This window comes from Macaca nemestrina, chromosome 12 (assembly GCF_043159975.1).
Source record: "Macaca nemestrina isolate mMacNem1 chromosome 12, mMacNem.hap1, whole genome shotgun sequence".
Taxonomy (NCBI): domain Eukaryota; kingdom Metazoa; phylum Chordata; class Mammalia; order Primates; family Cercopithecidae; genus Macaca; species Macaca nemestrina.
This window is the reverse complement of record NC_092136.1, coordinates 126,014,670-126,036,563: the sequence shown is the minus strand read 5'-3', so window position 1 is coordinate 126,036,563 and position 21,894 is coordinate 126,014,670. Positions and strand designations below refer to the sequence as shown.

General features: G+C 55.0%; 1 protein-coding gene and 1 long non-coding RNA gene across 10 annotated transcripts in view; one reads left to right on the top strand and one right to left on the bottom strand.

Annotated features, from left to right (window-relative positions):
* LOC105476237 (kirre like nephrin family adhesion molecule 3) overlaps positions 1–21,894 on the top strand; it is a 579,748-nt gene that overhangs the window by 534,324 nt on the left and 23,530 nt on the right. For all 8 annotated transcript variants that reach the window (XM_011731960.2, XM_011731965.3, XM_011731964.3 and 5 more), the window contains 4 exons: positions 6,085–6,235; positions 12,697–12,802; positions 19,181–19,329; positions 21,679–21,806. In XM_011731960.2, the coding sequence (XP_011730262.1) occupies positions 6,085–6,235; positions 12,697–12,802; positions 19,181–19,329; positions 21,679–21,806 (534 nt within the window). The remainder of the gene's footprint in view (positions 1–6,084; positions 6,236–12,696; positions 12,803–19,180; positions 19,330–21,678; positions 21,807–21,894) is intronic.
* LOC105476236 (uncharacterized) overlaps positions 1–21,894 on the bottom strand; it is a 227,226-nt gene that overhangs the window by 195,988 nt on the left and 9,344 nt on the right. For both annotated transcript variants that reach the window (XR_011611277.1, XR_011611276.1), the window contains 3 exons: positions 10,310–21,836; positions 9,888–10,049; positions 2,679–2,747 (listed from right to left, as the gene is read on the bottom strand). This is a non-coding gene — a long non-coding RNA (uncharacterized lncRNA). The remainder of the gene's footprint in view (positions 1–2,678; positions 2,748–9,887; positions 10,050–10,309; positions 21,837–21,894) is intronic.

The following is a 21,894-nucleotide window of genomic DNA, read 5'->3' as shown; positions in this document are numbered from 1 at the left end:
ACTTCCCCAGAGAGGCTACATATGAGGAGGGGCCGGAGCATTAGCCGCAGAGAGAGAGAGAAGCTGGGAGCACACACAAAATCAAGCAGCCTCCAAGAACCCCAGAAAAGACCCCACAGGGCAGCCCTGGCTGCTGTCGGGTCTGACGCCCTCAGTGGCTGTCCACATGGTGGATGATTAGGGCTCAGGAGCCAGCAGCCTGAGTTCGGATCCGGGCTCTGCCACTTTCCAGCTGTGTGACCTAACCTTGCCGTGCCTCCCTGTCCTTGCCATACAGTGGGAAGGACAGCAGCACCCGCTTCAAGGGGTGCTTGTGAGGACTGAATGAGAAACACGCCTGGCACAGAGCGAGCTTGCAACAAGCATGGCTGTTGGGATTGTCACTCCCTCACTGGATCCACACAGCTGCAAGGTCCACCCTGCTGTGGACCTTGTGTTTCCCGTATGCAGACATCAGTGTCATAGTTAGGATGGCCACATGGTTCTGAAGGCCCGGCTCAAACCTAGGATCCATAACATAACATGGTGAGTCACCCTCTGCCTCAGTTTCCCCAGCTACAAAATGCAATGGTAATGATCACAGCTGTCTATCAGGGTTACAGAGTGACTTACAAGAAATTATGTATCGGAAGTACCCTGTCAAGGGCAGGAGTAAGGGCTGGATAAATGTGAGCTACTATTATTGGCTCCTGTCCTACAGGGGGAACCCCAGTCCCCCGCCCCAGGGGTCATACAGCTATTTCATAAAATACCAGGCCTGTTCTCAAAGTTTCTGGGTTGCTCACCGACCATCCTCTCTGTGACTCCACCATGGGACCAGTAGGGGAGGGATGAGCCTCATCCCTGGAGGGCACCTGGCCCCTTCGCCAGGAGGAAGGGCAGCAGAGGAAGCACTCAGCCCCTCCCCCAGCACAGACTGGCCATGCTTCTCCTTAACAGGCCACTGTCACAGCCCCCAGCGTGCCGGGTGAGCCACACTGCCGGATGGGGCCTTGGGCAGTACCCACTGTAGGCTCCCAGGGGTGTCAGCAGCAGAGGCACGGAGCAGGGAAAGGCCCCTCCAAGCTTCTTCCTGGAGACTCAACCCTGAGCCATCTGGGGACAGTGGGTTCCTCCCCTGTTCCTCGTACTTCTGAGGGCCCAGCACCAGAGTGGAGGCCACATTCTTTCTTCTGGAAAGCCCACAAGTCCACACAGCCGGGGAGGAAGGATGGGTTACGGAACAGTGAGAGGACAGGCTGAGCCCGGAGAGAACCCTTCCTAAGAGCAGCTTCCTGCCAGGCAAGAGGGTTGCGTGGTCTTACCACGCACAGTCGTGTCCGTGTCTACTTGGAGCCCCTTGCCCTGCCCTCTACCCCTACCACCAGGACCACTGGCCTCGCCTTTTACCACCTTTGCTAAGAGGAGCTCTGGACACCCCACTCAGGAAAGGGATAAGTGTCCACATGCACAGGCCCTCCCCCTCCACTGGGCACCCCTTCCCTGATCACTCATCCCATCACCCTCCACCTATCTGCCCAGCTTAGGGGCCAAGAGTCTACTGGGTGTGGCCGAGGCTCATCCTGGCCTTCTCTGTGAAGGGCACCCCTCTGGCCTCTGGCCTCAAGGCTGGATGCAGGGACTGCAGCAAATAGCACTGTGCATCTTGCACCTGGCCCACACACCCTTATTCAATCCAGGTGGCAACCAGCCCACATGGAGCCCCAAGCAGCTATCAAAAGGGGAAGCAGAGTGATGATTTTTTTTTAAAGGGGACCCAGCAGGTGGGGAAGGTGAGTAGGGGGGAGAAGCGAGGCGGCCTTGTTGCCAGGCGATCAGGCCTGCTCTCGGCCTTTCCAGACTGTTTGCATATCAGTGAGCATCCCACACTGAGCACCAGTGCTTGGGTCCCCACTCCCTGCCTGCCCTCCAGCCCGCCCATCTCTGAGGGCTCGGCCTGGCTCTCCACTGACCAGCGGAGGCCCTGGGGGCTTTGGAAAGAGCAGAGTGGCCAGCCACTGCCACCCAAGTAGGAAAACCACGGGGTGGGGTACCCTGTGTACCACCACACCTGGGAAGACCAGCCTCCCAGGCCAGCGCTGGGAAACTAGAGAGGTGAATGCCAAATCCCTGCCCTTAGGGAAGGGCAGTGAGGGTGTGTGCACAGCCCTGAGGCAACATCTGAGCAGGCAGCGTCCAGAGAGAACCTGGGGCCCTGCACAGTCACAGCCGTCAGTGGACAGAGGCCCATGAACACCCACAGACAAAAACAGGTACGCACACATACCCATGGGGGTGTGTGCCCCAGCACGCTCATTCCTGGACACACACCGTCTATACGCCTGGCCCTGGTCCCTATCTGCACACACAGGGGCTGGGTCCTCGGGGACCCTCAGGAGCCACCATGGCAGTCACATGGTGACTGGGTGACCCGGGGACTGGCAGCACATTAGTGCTCACCACACTGGAGGGAGGCCTTGGAGGCGGTGGCCCCCAAAGCGAGTGGTCCACCATGAATAATTCACTTCCTTCCGGAGCTCACCTGCAACCCATGAAACTGCCTGAAGCAGGAGGTGGGGGGCTCAGTGCCCATGGCGTGTCCCCAGAGCCAAGCTCGGTGAAGGGAAGCAGAGAAGGGAGGGGCAGAGCAGAGCTGTGGCTAGAACCTGTGGATGATAGAATGTTCACCTGGACAGTACCTTCAAGACTGCAAAGTCCAGAGGCTCCATTTGTGTATGAGAAAAGTGACGACTAGGGGAGATTCATTTCTGAAAAGGAATGAAACAAAGAAACAAGAAACGAGAGGTGAGATCAGAAAGGAATGAGGGGAAGAGAAACCAGAGAATGCAGACCCCCTGCACCCTCAGCATCCCGCCCTGCCCTTCAGATGCAGGGCTCCCTCCAGCCTTCCCCCTTGGCCCCCTGGCTCTGTCCCACCTTCCTCCCCTCAGTCATACTGTAGCAGAGCTGGCAGACCCAGCCTTCCTCCCTGGGACGCCTGCCACATGGGGTCTGGGGTCCCCGGCAAGCTGGGGGCCCAGGAGGTGCTGGGGCCTTCCACGGGGACAGAGAGGGTGCTGGTGCTGGGGCACGCGCCTTCGCCTCACCCTCCTTTTGTTTAATGAACACATCTCCCTTTTTCTCTAATTAGGTGGAACAAACACTTGAACCAGAATTTTTATTTCCCAGAAAAGCACACGCCCGTACCCAGTAAATATGTCATTAATCATCATTCCGCGGCGGAGGAGCACACTGGGTGCAGGGAGGAGGGAGAGCAGTCAGAGGGCCTAATTAGAGCTGGGGCCCCTCACTCCCCTCCCGCTGGCACCCACCTCCCAGAGCCCATCCATTGGAAGCTTTCCTGGCAGAGTCAAGCTTATGTAAATGTCCCTTGTTAGCACAACGGAACAGTAGAGGAGAAGAGAACAATACCGACCCGCTCTTCACCACCTCCCGCCTCTGCTCACCCTACCCAAAGTCTTAGTTTCAGCCAGGAAATTGTTCTTATTATCACTTGGCTATTTATAGACTCGGTGAGGTCTGCTGAGGAGCCCAAGCCAGGGTGGTAAAGCGGTGCCGGCTGCTGCTTCCTCACCGCCCGGGCTTAGGCTTGGGGTTCAACTTCACTCCTCTGCCCGATTTTGCCAGCCCCGGGACAGATCGAAGGCTCTCACCTGCTGTGCCACTGGTCCTGCCCCCGGCTTGCTGCATCTGGCCACATCACTCTCCTCCAGCCCCTCTGCCCAGGGCCGTGGCTGGCACCCTGAGTCCCAGGCCTGCAGCTGTACCGCGTGGCTCTCTAGAATGTCACAGTCTGGCTTTGCCTCCAGCAAGATGTGCTGTTCTAGATAGAGGCTCTGGCCCTGTTCTCCTGAGGCCATGAGGTTTGCCCCACATTGAGAAAAACTGCACTGAATTAAGGACCCAGAAGGTGGGGTTCCAGGCACCTACAGGTTTCTCCCTGTGGCCCTAACTGTTCCCACCTGTCCTGCCAAGAGCACGGTACCCACCCTCCAGCACCCCGGGAGCTGCGGCAGAGGCTGTGGCTCAGGGTTCACCCATTCTTAAGTGCAAATCCTAGCTCCACCCAGCAAGTTTCTCTTTGGCTAATCAAAGATAATGCTGCTCTCTTCCGGGCCCTCATAAGAATTAGAGACACTGCCATGGTCACTTTATGGGAGGTTTTGAGGGAGGAGTGGTCTGTTCATCTACTCCCTGGCTCCAGTCAGGGGGAAACAGGACTGCACCCGTACTGAAGCCCCTTCCTGGTACCTCCTAGTACCAGAAGCCTTTGCACACTGACCAGACTCCAATCCCAATCTGCAAGTGCATCCCCCACACTCAGCACACCCTCCCCGGGGTGCACCTGACTTAGTGGGCCCCAAAGTGATGGGGAAGTAGCTGCAAAGAGGAGCAGGAGAGGGAAGGAGGTAGCAGCCACAATGGGGAAGTAGCTTCAGAATGACATTGTGGCCCAGTAGAGTAAAGCAATGACCTGGGAAGATGGGAGACCAGCAGTTAAGATGGGTTTGCTTCCCAGGGCTGCCATTACAAAGCACCACAATTCGGTGCTTAACACAACGGAAATCAATTATCGCACAGTTGTAGAAGCCAACAAGTCTGGAATCACGGTGGCAGCAGGGCTATGCCCCTCCAAAGGCTCCAGGCAAAAATCTGTCCTTGCCTCTTCCAGCTCCTGGTGGCTCCTGGCATTGCTTGGCTTGTGGCAGCATCCCTCCAATCTCTGCCTCCAACTTCACCTGGCCTTCTCTGTGTCTCTCTGTCTCTCTGTCTTCTCCTCATTCCCCTCTTCTCCTCCTCCTCTTCTCTTTCTCCTTCTCTTTCTCTTTCTCTTTCTCCTTCTCCTTTTTCTTCTTCTGAGGCAGGGTCTCACTCTGTGGCCCTAGCTGGAGTACAGTGGCACAACCTCGGCTCACTGCAGCCTCAACCTGCAGGGATCAAGTGATCCTCTCACCTTAGCCTCCCAAGTAGCTGGGACTACAGGCACGAGCCACCACGCCTAGCTAAATTTTTTTTAATTTTTTTCTTTTCTTTTTTTTTTTTTCCTTTTGTAGAGACATGGTCTTCCTATGTTGCCCAGGCTGGTCTCCAAGTCCTAGGCCAAGCAATCCTCCCACCTCAGCCTCCCAAAGTGCTGGGATTACAGGCATGAGCCTCCATGCCCCACAGACTGTCTTCTTTTCTTCCAAGGACACCAGTCATTGGGTTTAAGGCTCACTCTGAATCCAGTATGACCTCATCTCAAGAGCCTTAACTAATTACTAATTGCTTGACTAAACTGCAAGGACCCTATTCCTAAATAAGGTCATTTTCTGAGATTCCAGGTAGAAAATAATTTGGAGATGACACCATTCAACCTCCTGTAAGAGCCTAGTACTTATTTCAGGACCAACTCGAAGTGTAAGTTTGGTCAAGCTCCACAGCCACTGTCTAACCCACCTATTTTCTCCCCTATCCAATGGGAGATGATGGTGTCTGTCCCACCTGTGGTTTGATTGAGGCTCTAATGAGATCAGGGAGTGAAATGCTTTGGAAAGTTGAAAGGATTTACATAGGCAAATAATCAAAAAGTTGATGTGCACTGATTCTGCCCATGTCCCCACCCACTCTGACTCCCATTCCCCAAACTGTGCCCCCTCTGCAGACTGTCCCTGCTCAGGGGCCACAGTCCCTGCTGGTTGCAAACCATCTCCTTGTGTCCTACAGAGCCTGAGACTCACTCAGGCACCAGAGGCAAAACAAATGAGAGTTCATTTCAACATGGGACCCCCCTGAAGCCTGGTTTCCAAGAAGCCTATCCTGGTTTATTTTGTGCTTTTAGCATGTGAATCCAGGCTAATTTTCACACGATGGAAAACTGGCTAGTTCCTTTTTCCTTCCGCAGCCCAGCACTTACCCAGGCCAGGGAGCCAAGGGTAACCCCCGAGCTCTACATAGACATTGGCAGACCGGGTCTCCTGAGCTGAACCCCTCCATCCTCAGCTCCCCGTTCTGTCTAAGCTAGTGCTTGTTCACCCCCAACCCAGGCTGGCCACCCCAGCCAAATGACATGGAGCTTTCTCTCCCCTCTCCCCTTCTCCCAAGACTCTGCTTCGGGACGGCAAGCGGGAAAGCATCGTCAGCACCCTCTTCATTTCCCCTGGTGACGTGGAAAACGGCCAGAGCATCGTGTGCCGTGCCACCAACAAAGCCATCCCCGGAGGAAAGGAGACGTCGGTCACCATTGACATCCAGCGTGAGTACCCACCCCCTCCCCCAACCCAGCCCTGCCAGGCCCGGGGTGAAACACCCAGCAACCCTGCTTATAGCCTGGCCCATCTGATGGCAGGCAATGGGTCAGGCAGCTCTGTGGATCGGCCAGCTTGTAGGTATGGACAGGAAGGACCATCTTGTCTTCCTTACTGTCATGAGATGCAACCTCACAGATGAGGGTCTTTTGCAACGGACATCTTCAGGCCACATTTCAACACCTGTACAAGGTGGGACTTTCACACCAATAAATATGGTCAGCTGCTGCCCCTGCTGGCCTAGCCGGTGGCCCCTCTGTTGGAGAGGAAGTCTGAGTGGAGATGCTGATATTTGAAGGGTCCTCAGGCTCCAGAATCGGCAAGCGTCGCTGTGCTCTGGAGAGGGTGCACCGGCCACTCTCATGGAAGGGTCGATCAAGGGATATGAGGAAGGAAATCTACATGTATTATCTCATTTAATCTTTTGTTTTATTCTTTTGAGACAGAGTCTCGCTCTGTTGCCCAGGCTGGAGTGTAGTGGAGCAATCTCAGCTCACTGCAACCTCCGCTGCCAAGGTTCAAGCGATTCTCCTGCCTCAGCCTCCTGAATAGCTGGGATTACAGGCATCCATCACTACACCCAGCTAGTTTTTGTATCTTTAGTAGAGATAGGGTTTCACCCTGTTAAGCTGGTCTCGAACTCCTTACCGCAAGTGATCCTCCTGCCTTGGACTCCCAAAGTACTGGGATTACAGGTGTAAGCCACCACGCCCAGCCTTATTTAATCTTTTCAACAACTGTTTGGAGAAGGTGTGACTGTGGTCCCTACTGTGGGAAACTGAGGCACCAAAAGGGTGATTAACTTGCCCAAGGCCACTTATGTTTCAAATGCAGGCAGCATAGCTTTCCAGAGCCCAGCCTGGTAACGTCCTCTCCACACTCCTGCACAGCCAGCCCTCAGTGGACCGTGTTAGGATTGATATTGACAATTATGATGCTTTAGGGTTCCACCAGCATCGCATCCCAAAACCACCCAACAGAGACCCCTGAAGGTCTCCTAAAAGTCTCCCTAAGGTGCCCGCCAGCCCCAGAACCAAGAAGAGCTCAGCAAGGTGTTCCAGTGGCCTTCCTCTCAGGACTGGATTAGTTCAGTTTAAAGGGTCGGGACTCAGAAGTGGACTTCTCTCCTTCGAGATCCCCTCCCTGCCGCCAAGCGTAATGCCACCGCAAGCTGGTGGCTGCTTCTGGCTTGGTCTCTGAATTACAAGGCTGGAGCTGCAGGCTGGCATTCGTGTCCTCCTTAGCCTTTTATTCATTTTAAGGCAAGTGCATTTAAAAACACTTCCTAACAGCCCTGATTCATCTAAGCCTTCTGGATTCTAGGCTCTGAGTGGCTCTCCAAGGACCTAGAGTCCAGAGATGGGGTTCAGGTCTTAGGGTTCTGAGAGCTCATCTTGGCAGCTAGAGAACAGAAGTTCCCAGCCAGTGTCTAGAATCCCGACAGACACCATTTAGATTCCAGAGGGCAGAAGAAAGGGTTGAAAACCTCAGGTAGGCTCAAGGCACCCACACACAAAGGCTGAGTTCTTGAGGCAGGAGGGCACTTTATCTTCACTGTCTTGCCACCAGCTATTAACAAATATCCCTGTCCCCCCCATGACCCCTGACACACCCCTGGACCAAGGAGCCTTCTTGCAGTCCTCATTCACAAGGATCCAGGGCAGCAGAGCTCTGGCCAAGCCTAGAGCTACGGTGATGGAACGAGGCCCCAGGGCACAAAATGCAAGGCAGGCTGGCCCTGAAAATTAAGGAGGCAAGGCCTGCTTAATCTCTGTCCCTCGGCTCTTCCCACCACTGGCCCTGGCCCTGACCTGGGTCCTGGGTCTGAGCACCACCTCCCCCTGTGTGGTGAGCAGTCGGCATGGAGCAGTAAGCCCCACTGCTGGAAGAGGTGAGATGCTGCGAGGCCAGCAGTCCAGCGTCCAGGACGGCTCCACCACCCACGGGCGGGCTGGGCCCACGCCTCTCACATCACCCCTGGGGACTCTGGTTCCTTCTCTGATTTGGCCAAATGACATCCAAGGCCCCTTCTTGCCCTAGGACTGGCCATGGATCAGAGCTCTCTGTCCAGATGCAATCCAAATCAGGAAGGGGAGAGGGCGGGAGACACCGAGCATCCAGGCTCCCTACTTCCAGGCTGCCATTCGATTCACCGCCACCACCACCCCGCTCCCTTCTTCCCCAGCCCATGCCCAACCTGGTCAGGAGGCCTGTACAAAATGTTACAGACTCCTGTACAAAAGCGACAATCTAGCTGGCCCCCTGCGACAGCAGCGTAGGTCCTGGCAGGGAGAAGTGGGAAGAAGCGGTGTTTCCTGCTCCAGGCCACCATCCGTTTACCCCAGGAGAACCTCTCCAGGCAGCGGGAAACTCGCCCTCCTAACCACAGCCCGCCCGGCCTTCTGCACTCAGGCCCACAGAGGATTGTTCACCAGGGCACAGGTGACAGTCTGCATCCGGGAGGACACTGGGTCTTGCCAGGCCTCTGGGCCCTTTCTGGCTTCCTTTCCAAGGATCTCTCAGCCACCTTTGGAGGCACTGGAATGAGGTCAGAGTGACACTTGGAGCCCAGCAGCCCAGTTTCCCAGACCAGCCTCATCCAAGGCAGTACTGGGTAGTAGTACTACCAGTAATAGTGGTAATAGTGGTGAAGGCCACAGCATTCTTCCTGCTTTGAACTCTCTGCCACTTACTGAGAGGCACTGACCCGGTTAGTTAACCTCCTTGTGCCCCGGTTTCCTCCTCTGTACATGGAAGTAATCATGCTCACCTCCTAAGGTTGCAGGGAGGATTAAATGAAATCCTTCCTCTCAAGCCCCTAGCGCAGTGTCCGACACATTGTGAATGCCCCACACCTATCAGCTGCTGTCAGGACACAGAGCCAGAGGTGAGTGGCGACCCTCATCAGGTGTCCCCACAGCCCTAACAGGAAGGGATCTTCATCCATGTGTCCCCGCACTCACCACCCCTAGCCTGAAGGTGCTTCTATGTGCTTGCCAAGCAAACACACATTGTCCACCCGCTCCCTCCCTCCTTCCCCCTCCTCCTGCTTCAGCTCCTCCTCCATTTATTCATTTGTTCATTCAGTCAACATCCAACTGTTTACTAAGGACACCATGGGCTGCATCAGAGCTGCCTTTGCGAACCTGCTCATTTTCTCCGTCGACCAAGAAGCATCCAAACTCAGCAAAAGCACATTTGTTGTTTGTTTCTCTTGGTCTTCATATGTTACCCAACGCAAGACAAAGCCCTCAGATTGAGTAATGGGAAAGAAAGCTTAACACCCCCAAAGCCTCACCACATCTGGACTCTGTGTCCAGCTGCCAAGTTTCAAATGAATGTGCTATAAAATCACTGAGTCATGAAGATTCTCTCTTTTCCCACCCTCTCCTCCGTGTACTACTTCCTCTGAAAACACACACACACACGCACACACGGGTGGATAGAAACACTAACAGACTCTCAGCTGTAACATCTGTTCAATGTGATCTCAGTTCCACCAGCTACATCAAAGCTGCCCTCCTGCAAGTTATGCTGCCGACATCACAAGTGGGATTAAAATCATGTTTAATAGTTGGATATGACATAAACTATTTATACCTCTGGAGCTTGGCAGACTCCTGAAAATTTATATTCTGTACACCAGCAGAAGTGGAGAGAGAAGCTTGGGCACCTCTGGTCTTGGGGTGGAGGTGCAGATAAGGCCAGTGAGTGTGGAACCCTTGTGAATCGCTTCAGGGCAGGTGATCACCAAAGACGATGCTAAGAGGAAGGGAAAGCGCAGGAGAGAGGCCTCACGGTGAGCTGATCATGGCAGGGGTGTGACAAGGCATCGGGCAGCAGGAAGGTCCTACAGCAGGTGGGTGCCCCACCTCCCTGCCTCTCAGACCTCATCACTTTAGAAAGGACCCCCAGGTGAGGGAAGGGCCTCCTGGAACAGCCCCCCAAGTTCTCTGACAGGTCCCTCGAGTCTATGGGACTGGCACTCACCTCTTCAAACCAGACTTGGGGTAGGTACTCACCTCCCAGCATTGGCCTTCATAATGCGAGGGCATGGGCCGGCCATGCGTTTGGATCCAGGTGGCAGTTCCCAGGTGCCTCTGCCTCCGCTGCTTCTCCAGCCCATGGCGAACTGCAGGCTCCTCCCTGGGTGTCATGTTCGCTACGTAGGGTCCCACGGACGCCCAGCTCAGCCAGTCAGCCTTGCACGGAAAGAGGGCTGGGGCTCCTGATTCAGCCTTGCCCTGGAAGCTAGGGTGCAGCTTCGAGGAGAGGCCGGGGGTTGTCGGGGTGGGAGGAGAGTTCTTGTGGCTATTCCCTGTCACCCCATCTTTGTGACCACTCGAATTATGCCTTAAAACTGGGATTGAGATCACAGAAATATCCTCACTTCCCTTGTAACTCCCCACGAAAGGCAGGCAGGCCGGCCGCACCAGGAGCAGACGTGTCCTGGATTTGTGGTCCCCCGTCCGGAACTGGGGAAAATGTGGGAGAACAGGCTCCCCGGCACAGTTGGCCACCTGCTACTCAGAAAACAGAGCTCTCTTCCCAGTGCCGGCAGATACCAGTGCAGCCCCTGGGGCCATCTCCCAGGCCAGCTCCTGTGCCTGGCACTCTTGGGCACCAGCAGGCAGAGGGCGGCTGAGCAGTTATGTGATCCCAGCTCCAGGGTAAGGCCGGCTCGGTCTGCAGCTGAGAGGCTGAGTGTATGACTTTCTGAGGGTGTCAGGACCCCACCGTAGTTCCAACCAGAGCCCAGACCAACTGGGCCAGCTGGTCCCTTTGTGATGCCCCCATGGGGACCCAGAGAGACCAGCATTTTTCCTCATTGCCTCTGAGAAACTGGCTTCTTTACTTCTTCTTCTGGAAATGGGCTGGACCCCTAGAAGTCCTCGTGACTTTCCTGCAATTTGCTCTGCTTGTTGGTGGGGACTGACCCAGAAGATGCGGCCCAGGGCCCAGCCTGTCCATGGGGACCAGGTCCTGGGCTGCCCACTCAACTCAGCCAGACATCTGGGCCGTGACAGGGAAGAAGGATGGGAACTGGCCCATCATCCCCCCCTCCCTCGGTGTGTGGATGCCCCAGGGGTGCTGAGGCCTGGGGGCCACCAGGAGCCCAGGTGACACCAGCCTCTGGAGAGGGTCCAGAGCCAGCTGCCCCTGAGCTGGGCAGGGACAGGCTGACGGAAGCCATTCCCACCTCTGCCTCTCCACTGCAGCCCTCTCGAGCTGTTTCCATCTTTCTATCCTGCAGTGTCTGCTCCTCCTTTTCCTCGTTGTTTCACTTGGTCTTTCTCTCTGACACCATCATTGTCCGGCCCTGTGTGCTGGGTCTCTGTGGCCTTTTCTGCTTTTGGTCTGAAATCCTTGTCTGATTCACAGTCTCTGCAAACAGGTCAGTCTCTCTGTCTCTCCATCACTCTGCTCTCTGCTTCTCTAGATTTCTGTCTCTTTTTCTCACCCTTTCTCTGCACTTCTCAATTTCTATGTGTGTGTCTTTCTGTCTCTCAGCCTATGTCTCTCTCTGTCCCTGTCACTTCCTCATCTTTGTCTCTCTTTCTCTCTCTCTCTCTACACACAACACACACACGCATGCATACACACAGGCACACATGCATGCACACATATACACACACATGCACACACATATACATACACACACACACATAATCTCTCTTCCTCTGTGGTCTCCATGTCTCTCCTCTGTGTACATGTCTCACTGTCAGCCTCTGGTCCCTTCTGTACAGATCTCTCTGTGTGTCTCTGTGTCTCTGGCTCCTGTCTCCCTGACTTTTTCTCTCTCTGACTTTCTGTCTCCTCCCCCTCCTACCATTTAGCACTTCAGAGCCTGGCTTCTTATCACGTCAAATGAGAAAGCAAGCCCCAGCCTGGGGAGCTGAGGCCGTGGGCCACCAGCCAGGACTGAGTGGAGATGATTAGGCTGATGAAAGGATATAAATGCCACTTTCAAGTTAACAAATGCCCCAGAACCTTTACGGAAAAGAGATAATAAACAGACATTTCAAAGACAGTTTGCACTGAAGTGAGGCTGAGTGTCCACCCGCCCCTCTCTGCCCTGCACCCCTCTTCCCATTTCTCCTTCCTGGAGTATTTTGTTCTGCCCGAAAGTTGGAGGATGGGAAACCCCTGGACCCAAGGCTGAGGCTTCCTGGCTTGGGGTTCGTGTCAACACCAGGCCCCAAGTCCACGGGGGAGCCCTGATCCCACTTCCAGGACTGTCTGAAGCAGGCACCTCCCATGGAGCCCCCAACTTCCTGGAGACCACCAGGGTGGTGGCTGCTCTGAGGGTTCCTGGGTGGTGGAGTCTCTGGCTCTACCCTCCAAGTCACCAGGATCTCCCTGCCCCCATTCTTTCTCGGGTCTACAAGTGACTGCCCTCTCCCTGCAGACCCCCCACTGGTCAACCTCTCGGTGGAGCCACAGCCAGTGCTGGAGGACAACGTCGTGACTTTCCACTGCTCTGCAAAGGCCAACCCAGCTGTCACCCAGTACAGGTGAGAGTCACTGCTGAGGAGGCCTGGCCTGGCCACTGGCCCCCACCCCTATGCCTCTCAGGTGGGATGTCACTTAGGGTCCTTAGCATGGCCGCAGTGTGTGCCTGGTCCACATTGCGTGTCCAGTAGCCTTCTTCCCTTCCCGGGGGAAGCACCCGGCTGCCTGGTGGCCGGGTGGACCCTTCCTATCCTCTGTGCATGCACATGCCCTCTTCCACTGGAGGAAGCAGGACTCACGCCTTCTGCTTGAATAGCCTGTTTATCCCACACTCCGAACGTGGGAAAGGCTCAGGAGAAAAAAAAAAAAAAAGAACAACCAGGAGAAGCAGCAAGATCAGAACCTCCGTTCTAGTCTTGTGCCCATCAAACTGGTTCACCTGGGTGGGTCAGGATGTCTGGGCCCCAGCCCGGTCCAGTGAGCATCCGGGATCACACATGCTCATGGCCCCTGTGTGTCTCTTGCTCACAATATGGATAAAAGCATCACTGTTTGGTTTTTTTTGTTTTGTGTGTGTGTGTTTTTTTGTTTTTGTTTTGAGACGGAGTCTCACTCTGTCGCCCAGGCTGGAGCACAGTGGCATGATCTCGGCTCACTGCAAGCTCTCCCTCCTGGGTTCACGCCATTCTCCTGCCTCAGGCTCCCGAGTAGCTGTGACTACAGGCACCCGCCACCGCGCCCGGCTAATTTTTTTTTTTTTTTTTTTTTTTTTTTTGTATTTTTAGTAGAGACGGGGTTTCACCATGTTAGCCAGGATGGTCTCCATCTCCTGATCTCGATCTCGATCTCATGATACCCCCGCCTCGGCCTCCCAAACTGCTGGGATTACAGGTGTGAGCCACGGCGCCCGGCCAAAGCATCCCTATTTTTTGTTTTTTTTTTTTTTTAACTTGTTTCTGCCTTGTGACAGAGCTTCATGAAGGCAGAAACTGCAATTTAGTCACTGATGGCTCTCAGCATGCGGCACAGCACATGGCATAAACCAAGTCCTTAAATGTGTCTGACTGATCCAGTAAACACACAGGGCTGCTCCTCTGGGCGCCCTTCTGCCTGGGCACTGTCACTGCACAGGACTCTCGGAGACTAAGCAACCTTGGAGGCACTCAAGGGCAGACTCACATCCTTTTGGGTGCCATGTGGAACGTGCCATGGCCCTGACTCAGCCTGATCTCTTTCCACCAGACCAGGCTTGGGGGTGGAGCCCAGGTGGCACCTCTGCCGTTGATCTGGGTCATTAAGATGCAGCATCTGCAAAGGCCAATGATACTAATGGTCCCAGCCTAGGAAATAAGCTGGCCTGGGGGAGTGGAGAACAGGGAAGACAAGAGGCAGTGTGGCCCCAGTGGGCAGAATGGAAGGCAATGGGCCACAGGGACAGCCAGGGATTCAGGTTGGACATGAGGAGGTGCTCCCTGCAGAGTGCATAATTAAGCAGCACTGGAGTCAGAAACCCAGACAGAGGCAGAGCACACAGTCCCTATCTCTAAGGATATTTTAAAATAGGATGAATCCAACTGTCCTGTCCAATTTAACCATTTGCTTGACTGGAGTCAGAAGAAAGATCAGGTGACCTCCAGGGTCCCTTCTGAGCCAAGGACTCCAGGCTCCCTGGAATCATGTGGATCCAGCCAGGTCCAGGGGGCAAGTCTGGTTTGGCTGTGGTCTGGCATCTATTCAGAAGCCACTGAAGATACAGGAGAGGAGCCCGATGAGACTTCCTGGCCCTGGGCGTCCACGCCGCACCTGCCAGGCCTGGGTTCCTCTGTACAAGTTCAGCTTCTCTCCTCTGTCTGCTCCCAGGTCTCTGCTTCTGGTCCCTAAACACCAGGTACAACATGCCCAGAAAATACCTGTCATGCTAGTTTCCCAGGGCAGCCCTTCACACTCACAGACCGCCCCGTAAGCACCCGATTCACCCTCACAGCCGCCCTTAGAATGCCTGTTGGGTGCCCCAGAGACCAGGACACACAACTTTCAACTTTCATTTCCCCTCACTGCCAGGCTCCGGTCACCTGGGGACCTAGTGATGGGTGGGCTGGGCAGACAGCAGGGCTGCACGCCCTGGGACCTGACCCCTCCACCCCCAGGCCTGCCTCCCCCCACACACACCTGCCTACTGACCCAGAAAGGTTGAGCAAACACCCAGGAAACCAAGTGCTGGGCCCAATTCCCAGAGTCACCAACCTCCCAAAAGCAGAACAGCAATAATAGGAAGGAGAAGAAGGTGGGAGGAGAGGAGAGGTCACTGCAAAGCACGTGTGAGAAAATGTTAACGACTGGTGAATCTGGGCGATGGGAGGGTGGCAGTTAATGGGACTATTCTTACAACTTTTCTGTAATTCCGAAGTTTACTTTTTGCAAGCTGAAAAGTTAATGAATAAGCAGAGAACATGCAGGATTCCCTGGGCTACAGGTGGCCTGTGGGTCCTCCCTTTCATACTCCCCTGGAGCTCACAGTATCACAGCCAGCCCCTCCGATACCAAGCAGGAGCTGAGAGGCTGGGAGCGCAGGGTGCCCTGCAGAGACTCTCTAGTTCTTACTGGTCACCTTCCCTCATGGCCTTCTGATTAGTGAAGGGCCCAGAAAACACCTCACTGAGGGGTCATCTCCCTCCAGGACTCCAGAGGCTTTCAGGGAGCCTTCCGGCCCCCAGGTTCATGCCAGAGAGCTGGAGTGGCCTGGGAAGGGAGGAGGTGGAGGGGCCACGGAGAAGGGAGGTGGTGGGCGCCTGCACCCACCCACACTCGCTCAGCCCCTTCACTCCAGCAAGGTCTCACCAAGCAGCCAGGTGTTCAGATACAATGTTGGGATCCACGAAGAAAGTCATAAGCAAATCTCATCACATAAGTGCATTGATTTTTCCCAACTAACTGACAAGATTACAGGAATCTTTGTTTCTTTACTTTCATTCATCTTGATAACTTCCTCCCTGCTCTCACTAAGAGGCTGTCATCTCTGAAACTAGAGAGAACGCCCTCCTCCATCCCCGTGTCTGGGAAGGAGGCCTGAGTGGCATGAGGGTGTCGCTGCAGATGCTCCCAGGGACCAGGAGCCCAAAGTGCTTTGGGGCCCTTTCCTCTGAGAGTCTCAGCTATCCCAGCAGATAGCGGGATGTGGCCCCCCCCACCAGAGATGAAACTTTGGGCTATTTGAGGACAACCTGGCTGCTGTGACACGCTGGGTCCCCTGATTCTGTGATATAAATAATCATCTTACATTTGTTCAGACCAAATTAGACATTGATTGGGAGAGGCTTAAATTGACTCCACTTTCAGAGGGGCTGGGAGAGGTGGGGAAGCAACAGTGAGTCGGGGGAGGTAGGTGGGGAAAGGGGAGGAGACGAAGAGAAAGGACAGGGAAGAAGAAACTGCACCAAAATCAGAAGAGGCACAAAGAGGGTGGGGCAGGACTCGCTCTTTAGCTCTTGGCCTGGATCCTTGGCCAACTGCGTGGATGCAGTGGTTTGAGTGTCTGTGTTTTTGGCAGGGACCCCTCAGAGGGTTTTTCAATGCAGAAGGGGAAGAAAGACCGGCTGGGCAAGATGTGAGCTGGGGGCTCTGTCGGCTGCGGAGGCACCTCCCCAGAAGGCCTGGCTTGGGCTCCTGCAGACCCAGCCCCCACAGCGGGCCCCTTCCTCTTCCTTCTCCGGCTCCCTCACCGTGAGAGGAGAGGACAGGGAGGGCAGGGAACCTTGGCACCTGGAGCCAGCAGCAGTTCTGCTGATAACTTGGGGCCAAGCACGTGGGGCTTCCACCCTCCATGACGCTCCTGGTGAGGGGCCCTGGGAGGAAAGGAGAGGAGAGAGTTGCGTCTTCTCCAGGAAGCCCTGAGGAAGACACATGTTTGGCCCAATCACCTGCGCCCAAACCCTCCAGCCCCAGCCCGGCACCCAGAGCTGTGAGCAGCCGGGGATCCCTGTCCTCCCAGCCCAGCCAGCTCCCCGGCTGGCCTCCCGCTGCATCCACCACCTGGCCCCCTCGCCTCAGCAGGGTGGAAGGAACTGCAGGGCTGGACGCACTTCCCCAGCTGTGCCTGGAACTGAATTCATTTGCCGCAGGCAGGGGCCGGCTTGACTCTTAAGTCTGGTCATTAAATTAAAGTTAGAAATTGAAACGACACATGAGTTAACACATAATAGCTTACTGGGAAGCTCCTTAAGCTCTAAGGGAGCTATGGTTTGCTCTGTTGTTAAACTACAATTGTTATTATTAATTGTGTTATTAATAATTACCCAATATTAATTTGCAATAACAACTGCGTGGTGCCAGCCTAGGTGTTCTGTGTGATGCCGAGAAATAGCCGTCTCTCGGGGCTGGATGGGCCAGACGGAGGCAAGAAGCTAATGGAGGGAAGGGTAGGAGACGGCATCTGTGGTGCCAGGAAAGACTCCAGGAATAAGATAAAGGGGAGGCAAAGCAGGGGGCAGAGACACTGCAGTTCCAGGGAGCAGTGGCTGCGGGGCGACGCTTCTGGAGGCAACGAGCCGCTGAAGCTCTGGAAAGACAAACTCTCCGAAAGACACGTCACCTGCAATGGGAGGAGCCTAAAGAGAAGTTCCGTGGTTTCAAAAACAGAATGTTGGCCAGAATAGGATTAAACCAGGGGAAACGAACTCTTTCCCTGGAGATCCGTAAGGAAGCCCCCAACTTCACATGCATATGCACATGCACACGCTCACACATGCACATGCCCACACCCACATATCCACACTCTCACACATGCACACGCTCACACATACACACATGTACATGGACACACACATGTATACATGCACATGGACACACACGCACACACTCACATGCACACATGCACATGAACACATTCACACATGCACATGACACACATGCACACACACATGGACACACATATGCGGACACACATGCACACGCTTACACATGGACACACTCACATGGACACACATGCACACATGCACATGCTTACACATGCACACGCTCACACATGCACACACACGGACACACATATACAGACATGCACATGCTCACACATGCATGCACGGACACATGTACACACTCACACATGCACACATGCACACACATGCACACACGGACACACATGCACACACGCATGCACACACAGAGACACACATGCACACACACATGCACATGCTTACATATGCACACGCTCACACATGCACACACACGGACACATATGCACACACTCACATACCCACACTCACACATGCACATACACATGCACACATGCACATGGACACACAATGCCCACACTCACACATGCACACTCACGAATGCACACGTGCACATGGACACATTCACACATGCACACACACATGCACATGCACACACATGCACACTCGCACATGCACTTTCATATGCACACCTGCACACACACATGCACACACATACATGTGTACACATATACACCCCTGTGAGGCTCCAGTGCTTCCTGCACACAGCAGGCTGCTGGGTCACTGGTCCAACAGAGGCCACTGCCCCAGAACCAGATCCAAAGCAAGTCAGAGGCCTCTTGTCCTCCCTTATTCTATGGTACCGATTGGCCGACAAAAGAGCCTTAAGACTCACATCCCCTCACCAATCCAGTGCTGATGGAGCCACTGCCTCAGAGGAGCAAAGCCAGGCTGCAAGGGCAGAGGCCAGGCAGGAAGAAGAGCAAGTGTCATCTGGGGAAACTGGGAGGACTTTCTGGGGTGAGGAGGCACCATGCAGAACCCCATAGAGGCAGGAGGCAGAACAGGACAGGAGAGCTGAGAGCTGGTCGAGAGGAAAGAGGGGCAGCCAAGGCCACTGGCTCATGCCACTCCTCCTGATGGGTATTAGTATTCCACTGTTTGGATGGGAGATGGAACCCCTACAGCATACCTCTCCTACAGCTTCTCGCCTTGTCAGTGTGTGTGTGTGCATGCTCGTGCACACGTATGAGCATGCATGTAGGGGTGTGCTCCATTTGACCCTGGCCTTTGAGGTCAAGGACTTGGCCTCCTTCTTTTCCAAAGGGGCCCATGATCCAGTTCAGAGCAGGACAGTCAGCTGTCTGCCCACTGACAGTTGGATTTTCCATCATCTAGCCAGCAGATGGGCTGACCAGCCGAGTAATCCACTCACCCCCTCCAGAATAACCTACTTGTTGAGTGCCACTGACTGCCTGGTGACCACAAACCAAAGCCCGCCACCTTCACAACTGCCTGGATGGGAGCAAAACCAACTCCTTCTGAGCCCTTGAAGTAGCCCCTCTGTGAAGATTCCCCTCGAGGGACCCCATAGGACCCCCACAACTTGCCGCCCACCCCAGGCTTCATTTTCCCATGGGATGGATGCATCCAGCTCCCAGAGGGTTGGCCTTGCCACTCAAGGCCCACATCAGCCCCTGGCCTTTGTTGCAGGTGGGCCAAGCGGGGCCAGATCATCAAGGAGGCATCTGGAGAGGTGTACAGGACCACAGTGGACTACACGTACTTCTCAGAGCCTGTCTCCTGCGAGGTGACCAACGCCCTGGGCAGCACCAACCTCAGCCGCACGGTTGACGTCTACTGTGAGTGCAGTGGTGCAGGCTTCCCCAGGCGAGCAGGCATCCAGTGGCTTCTGCTTAGAGCTGGAGAAACCAGGGCTTGATTCATTGCACACAACACAAGCTTCATGCGTCATGACGTAGGATGCTTTGCACTCAACAAAAACCTGCTTTGTGCAGTGTTTCGTGTTTATTTCGATCCCCGTAATGACCCCATGAGTCAGGGTCTTGGCTGGGGCTGCTATGACACGTTACCATAGACTCGGTGACTTAAATGGCTGAAATCAGGGTGCCATCATGGTGGGATCTGGTGGGGACTCCCTTACTGGCTTGCAGGCAGCTGCCTTCTTGCTGTGGCATCCCATGGCAGAGAAAGAGAAAAGCAAGCTCTTGGGGCCTTTATTCCAAGGGCACTAATCTCATCATGAGGGCTCCACTCTCATGATCTAATCCCCCTGCTCCCCGCAAAGCTCCTCCTACTACTACCATCCCACAGGGGCGAGGATTTCAACTTTCTTCCACAGGGAGAAGGACCCCAGAAAGAGAAGGGGGAACCCAGGCACCCTCATGTGCCTGTCCCACCCTGAGCACATTCAGCCATTGCAGTCTTGCCCTGTCCTAAACCTTATAAGAAAAGTAGGTGGTCACCAACGTGCTGGGAGGGAAGGCACTAGAAGGGCTTTTCAAGCGGGCACAGTGGTACACACCTGTAGTCCCAGCTACTCAGGAGGCTGAGGTGGGAGGATCACATGAGCTCAATTGCAGGGTTGACAGGGGACACAAGCATGCAGGCCATCATGGGTAGATATTATTATTCCCATCATGTAAATGAGGAGATGGAGGTCTGAGGTCACACAGTAAGTGGCCAAATGAGAACTGAACCTGGGCAATGACCAAATCCATTGCCCATCCACACATTCCACTGCCTTCCACTGAGGGGACTCATGGATATACTCTCTTTTTCTTTTTTTTTTTGAAACAGAGTCTCACTCTGCTGCCAGGCTGGAGTGCAGTGGCAAGATCTCTGCTCACTGCAACCTCTGACTCCCTGGTTCAAGAGATTCTCCCGCCTCAGCCTCCCGAGTAGCTGGGACTACAGGCACTTGCCACCACACCTAGATAATTTTTGTATTTTTAGTAGAGATGGTTTCGCCATGTTGGCCAGGATGGTCTAGATCTCCTGACCTGACCTTGTGATCTACCCGCCTCGGCCTCTCAAAGTGCTGGGGTACAGGCGTGAGCCACCGCGCCTGGCCCATCCCCTCCTTTCCACTGGAGGCTGGCAGGGACCCACAGCAAGGTAGCGCATCGCCATGGACTAACTGGCTGGATGTGTTCAAAACAAGCATCATTAGCTCATACACTGCCCCTTACAGTTTTAAACTCGCTTTTACAAACTTTAAAAAATCTGACCCTTCCCCTCTCCCTTGAAGCCTCTGAAGAAAGTGCTGTTACTCCCTTTTTACATCAGGGGACAAATCCCAGTCTCCTGGCACCAGGCTTCAGGCTCTGTCTGCTCCCTGGAAGGAGCACTCTGAGACCTGCCTGGCCAAGGCCGGACCCTGGGCCTGGAATCCCCCCACAGCCCCCACTGTGTAGACCAAGCTGGGTCTACAGGAAGCTCCAGACATGCTGGAGAAGGTGGAGAGGAGCCTGCATTCAGCTCTTTAATGCTTAGGAGAGGGGTGGGAAGTGGAACCCAGGGCTGCTCTGCTGCAGTGGGGCTGACACAGAGACCAGAATAGCTGGAATAGGAGGGTGGCCTGAGAGCACTGGGTGGGAAACGCTGGGGGAGGAGGAGTGGATCACAAGAGCCCTGCCTCCATCACCCTGCATCTCAGAGCCCCCATCCCACCCCAGAGGTGCACCAGTCACTCGATTCCAGGTCATGAAAGCTGAGGCTGGAGGAGATGGGAGCCAGCTTGAAGACAGAGGCATGAAGATCCCAAGGGCCCAGACCTCCAGGACAGGAGGAGGGCCCATGCCTGCCGCTGGGATGGAAGGGCTTCCCCAACTTTCTGGCACCATTTGGGATCCAGACAGAGGGAAGGGGATGAGAGCCCTGGGGGTAAATCCAGGCAGAACCTGGTCCCCAGCACCTTCTTCCCAGGCCCCACGCTGCCGACCACCTCCGTGGGCCCAAGAGAGGCGAAGCCTCAGGGACAGGGGTCTGCTCCCTACTTCCTGAGTCCCAGTCCCAGACCCCAGACCCCGCCCGGGCAGAGGACTAAAATGGAAGCGACTGAGGTGGCACAAGTACCCTGCTGCCTCCCTTCCCCCAGTCAAGGTCTGGGGGGGAAAGGAGGCAGCAGCAAGGAGGATCCCAGAGCTCCCCAGCCACCCAAACCTGTCTCCTTCTTCCCCGCATTGCAGTTGGGCCCCGGATGACCACAGAACCGCAATCCTTGCTCGTGGATCTGGGCTCTGATGCCGTCTTCAACTGCGCCTGGACCGGTAACCCATCCCTGACCATCGTCTGGATGAAGCGGGGCTCTGGAGTGGTAAGTCTGCAGCTCAGACTTCGGGTCGCCCTGGCAGGGGGTGGGGGACAGTGGGGCAAGAAGGAACTGCTGCCCAGGCCTCTCTCAC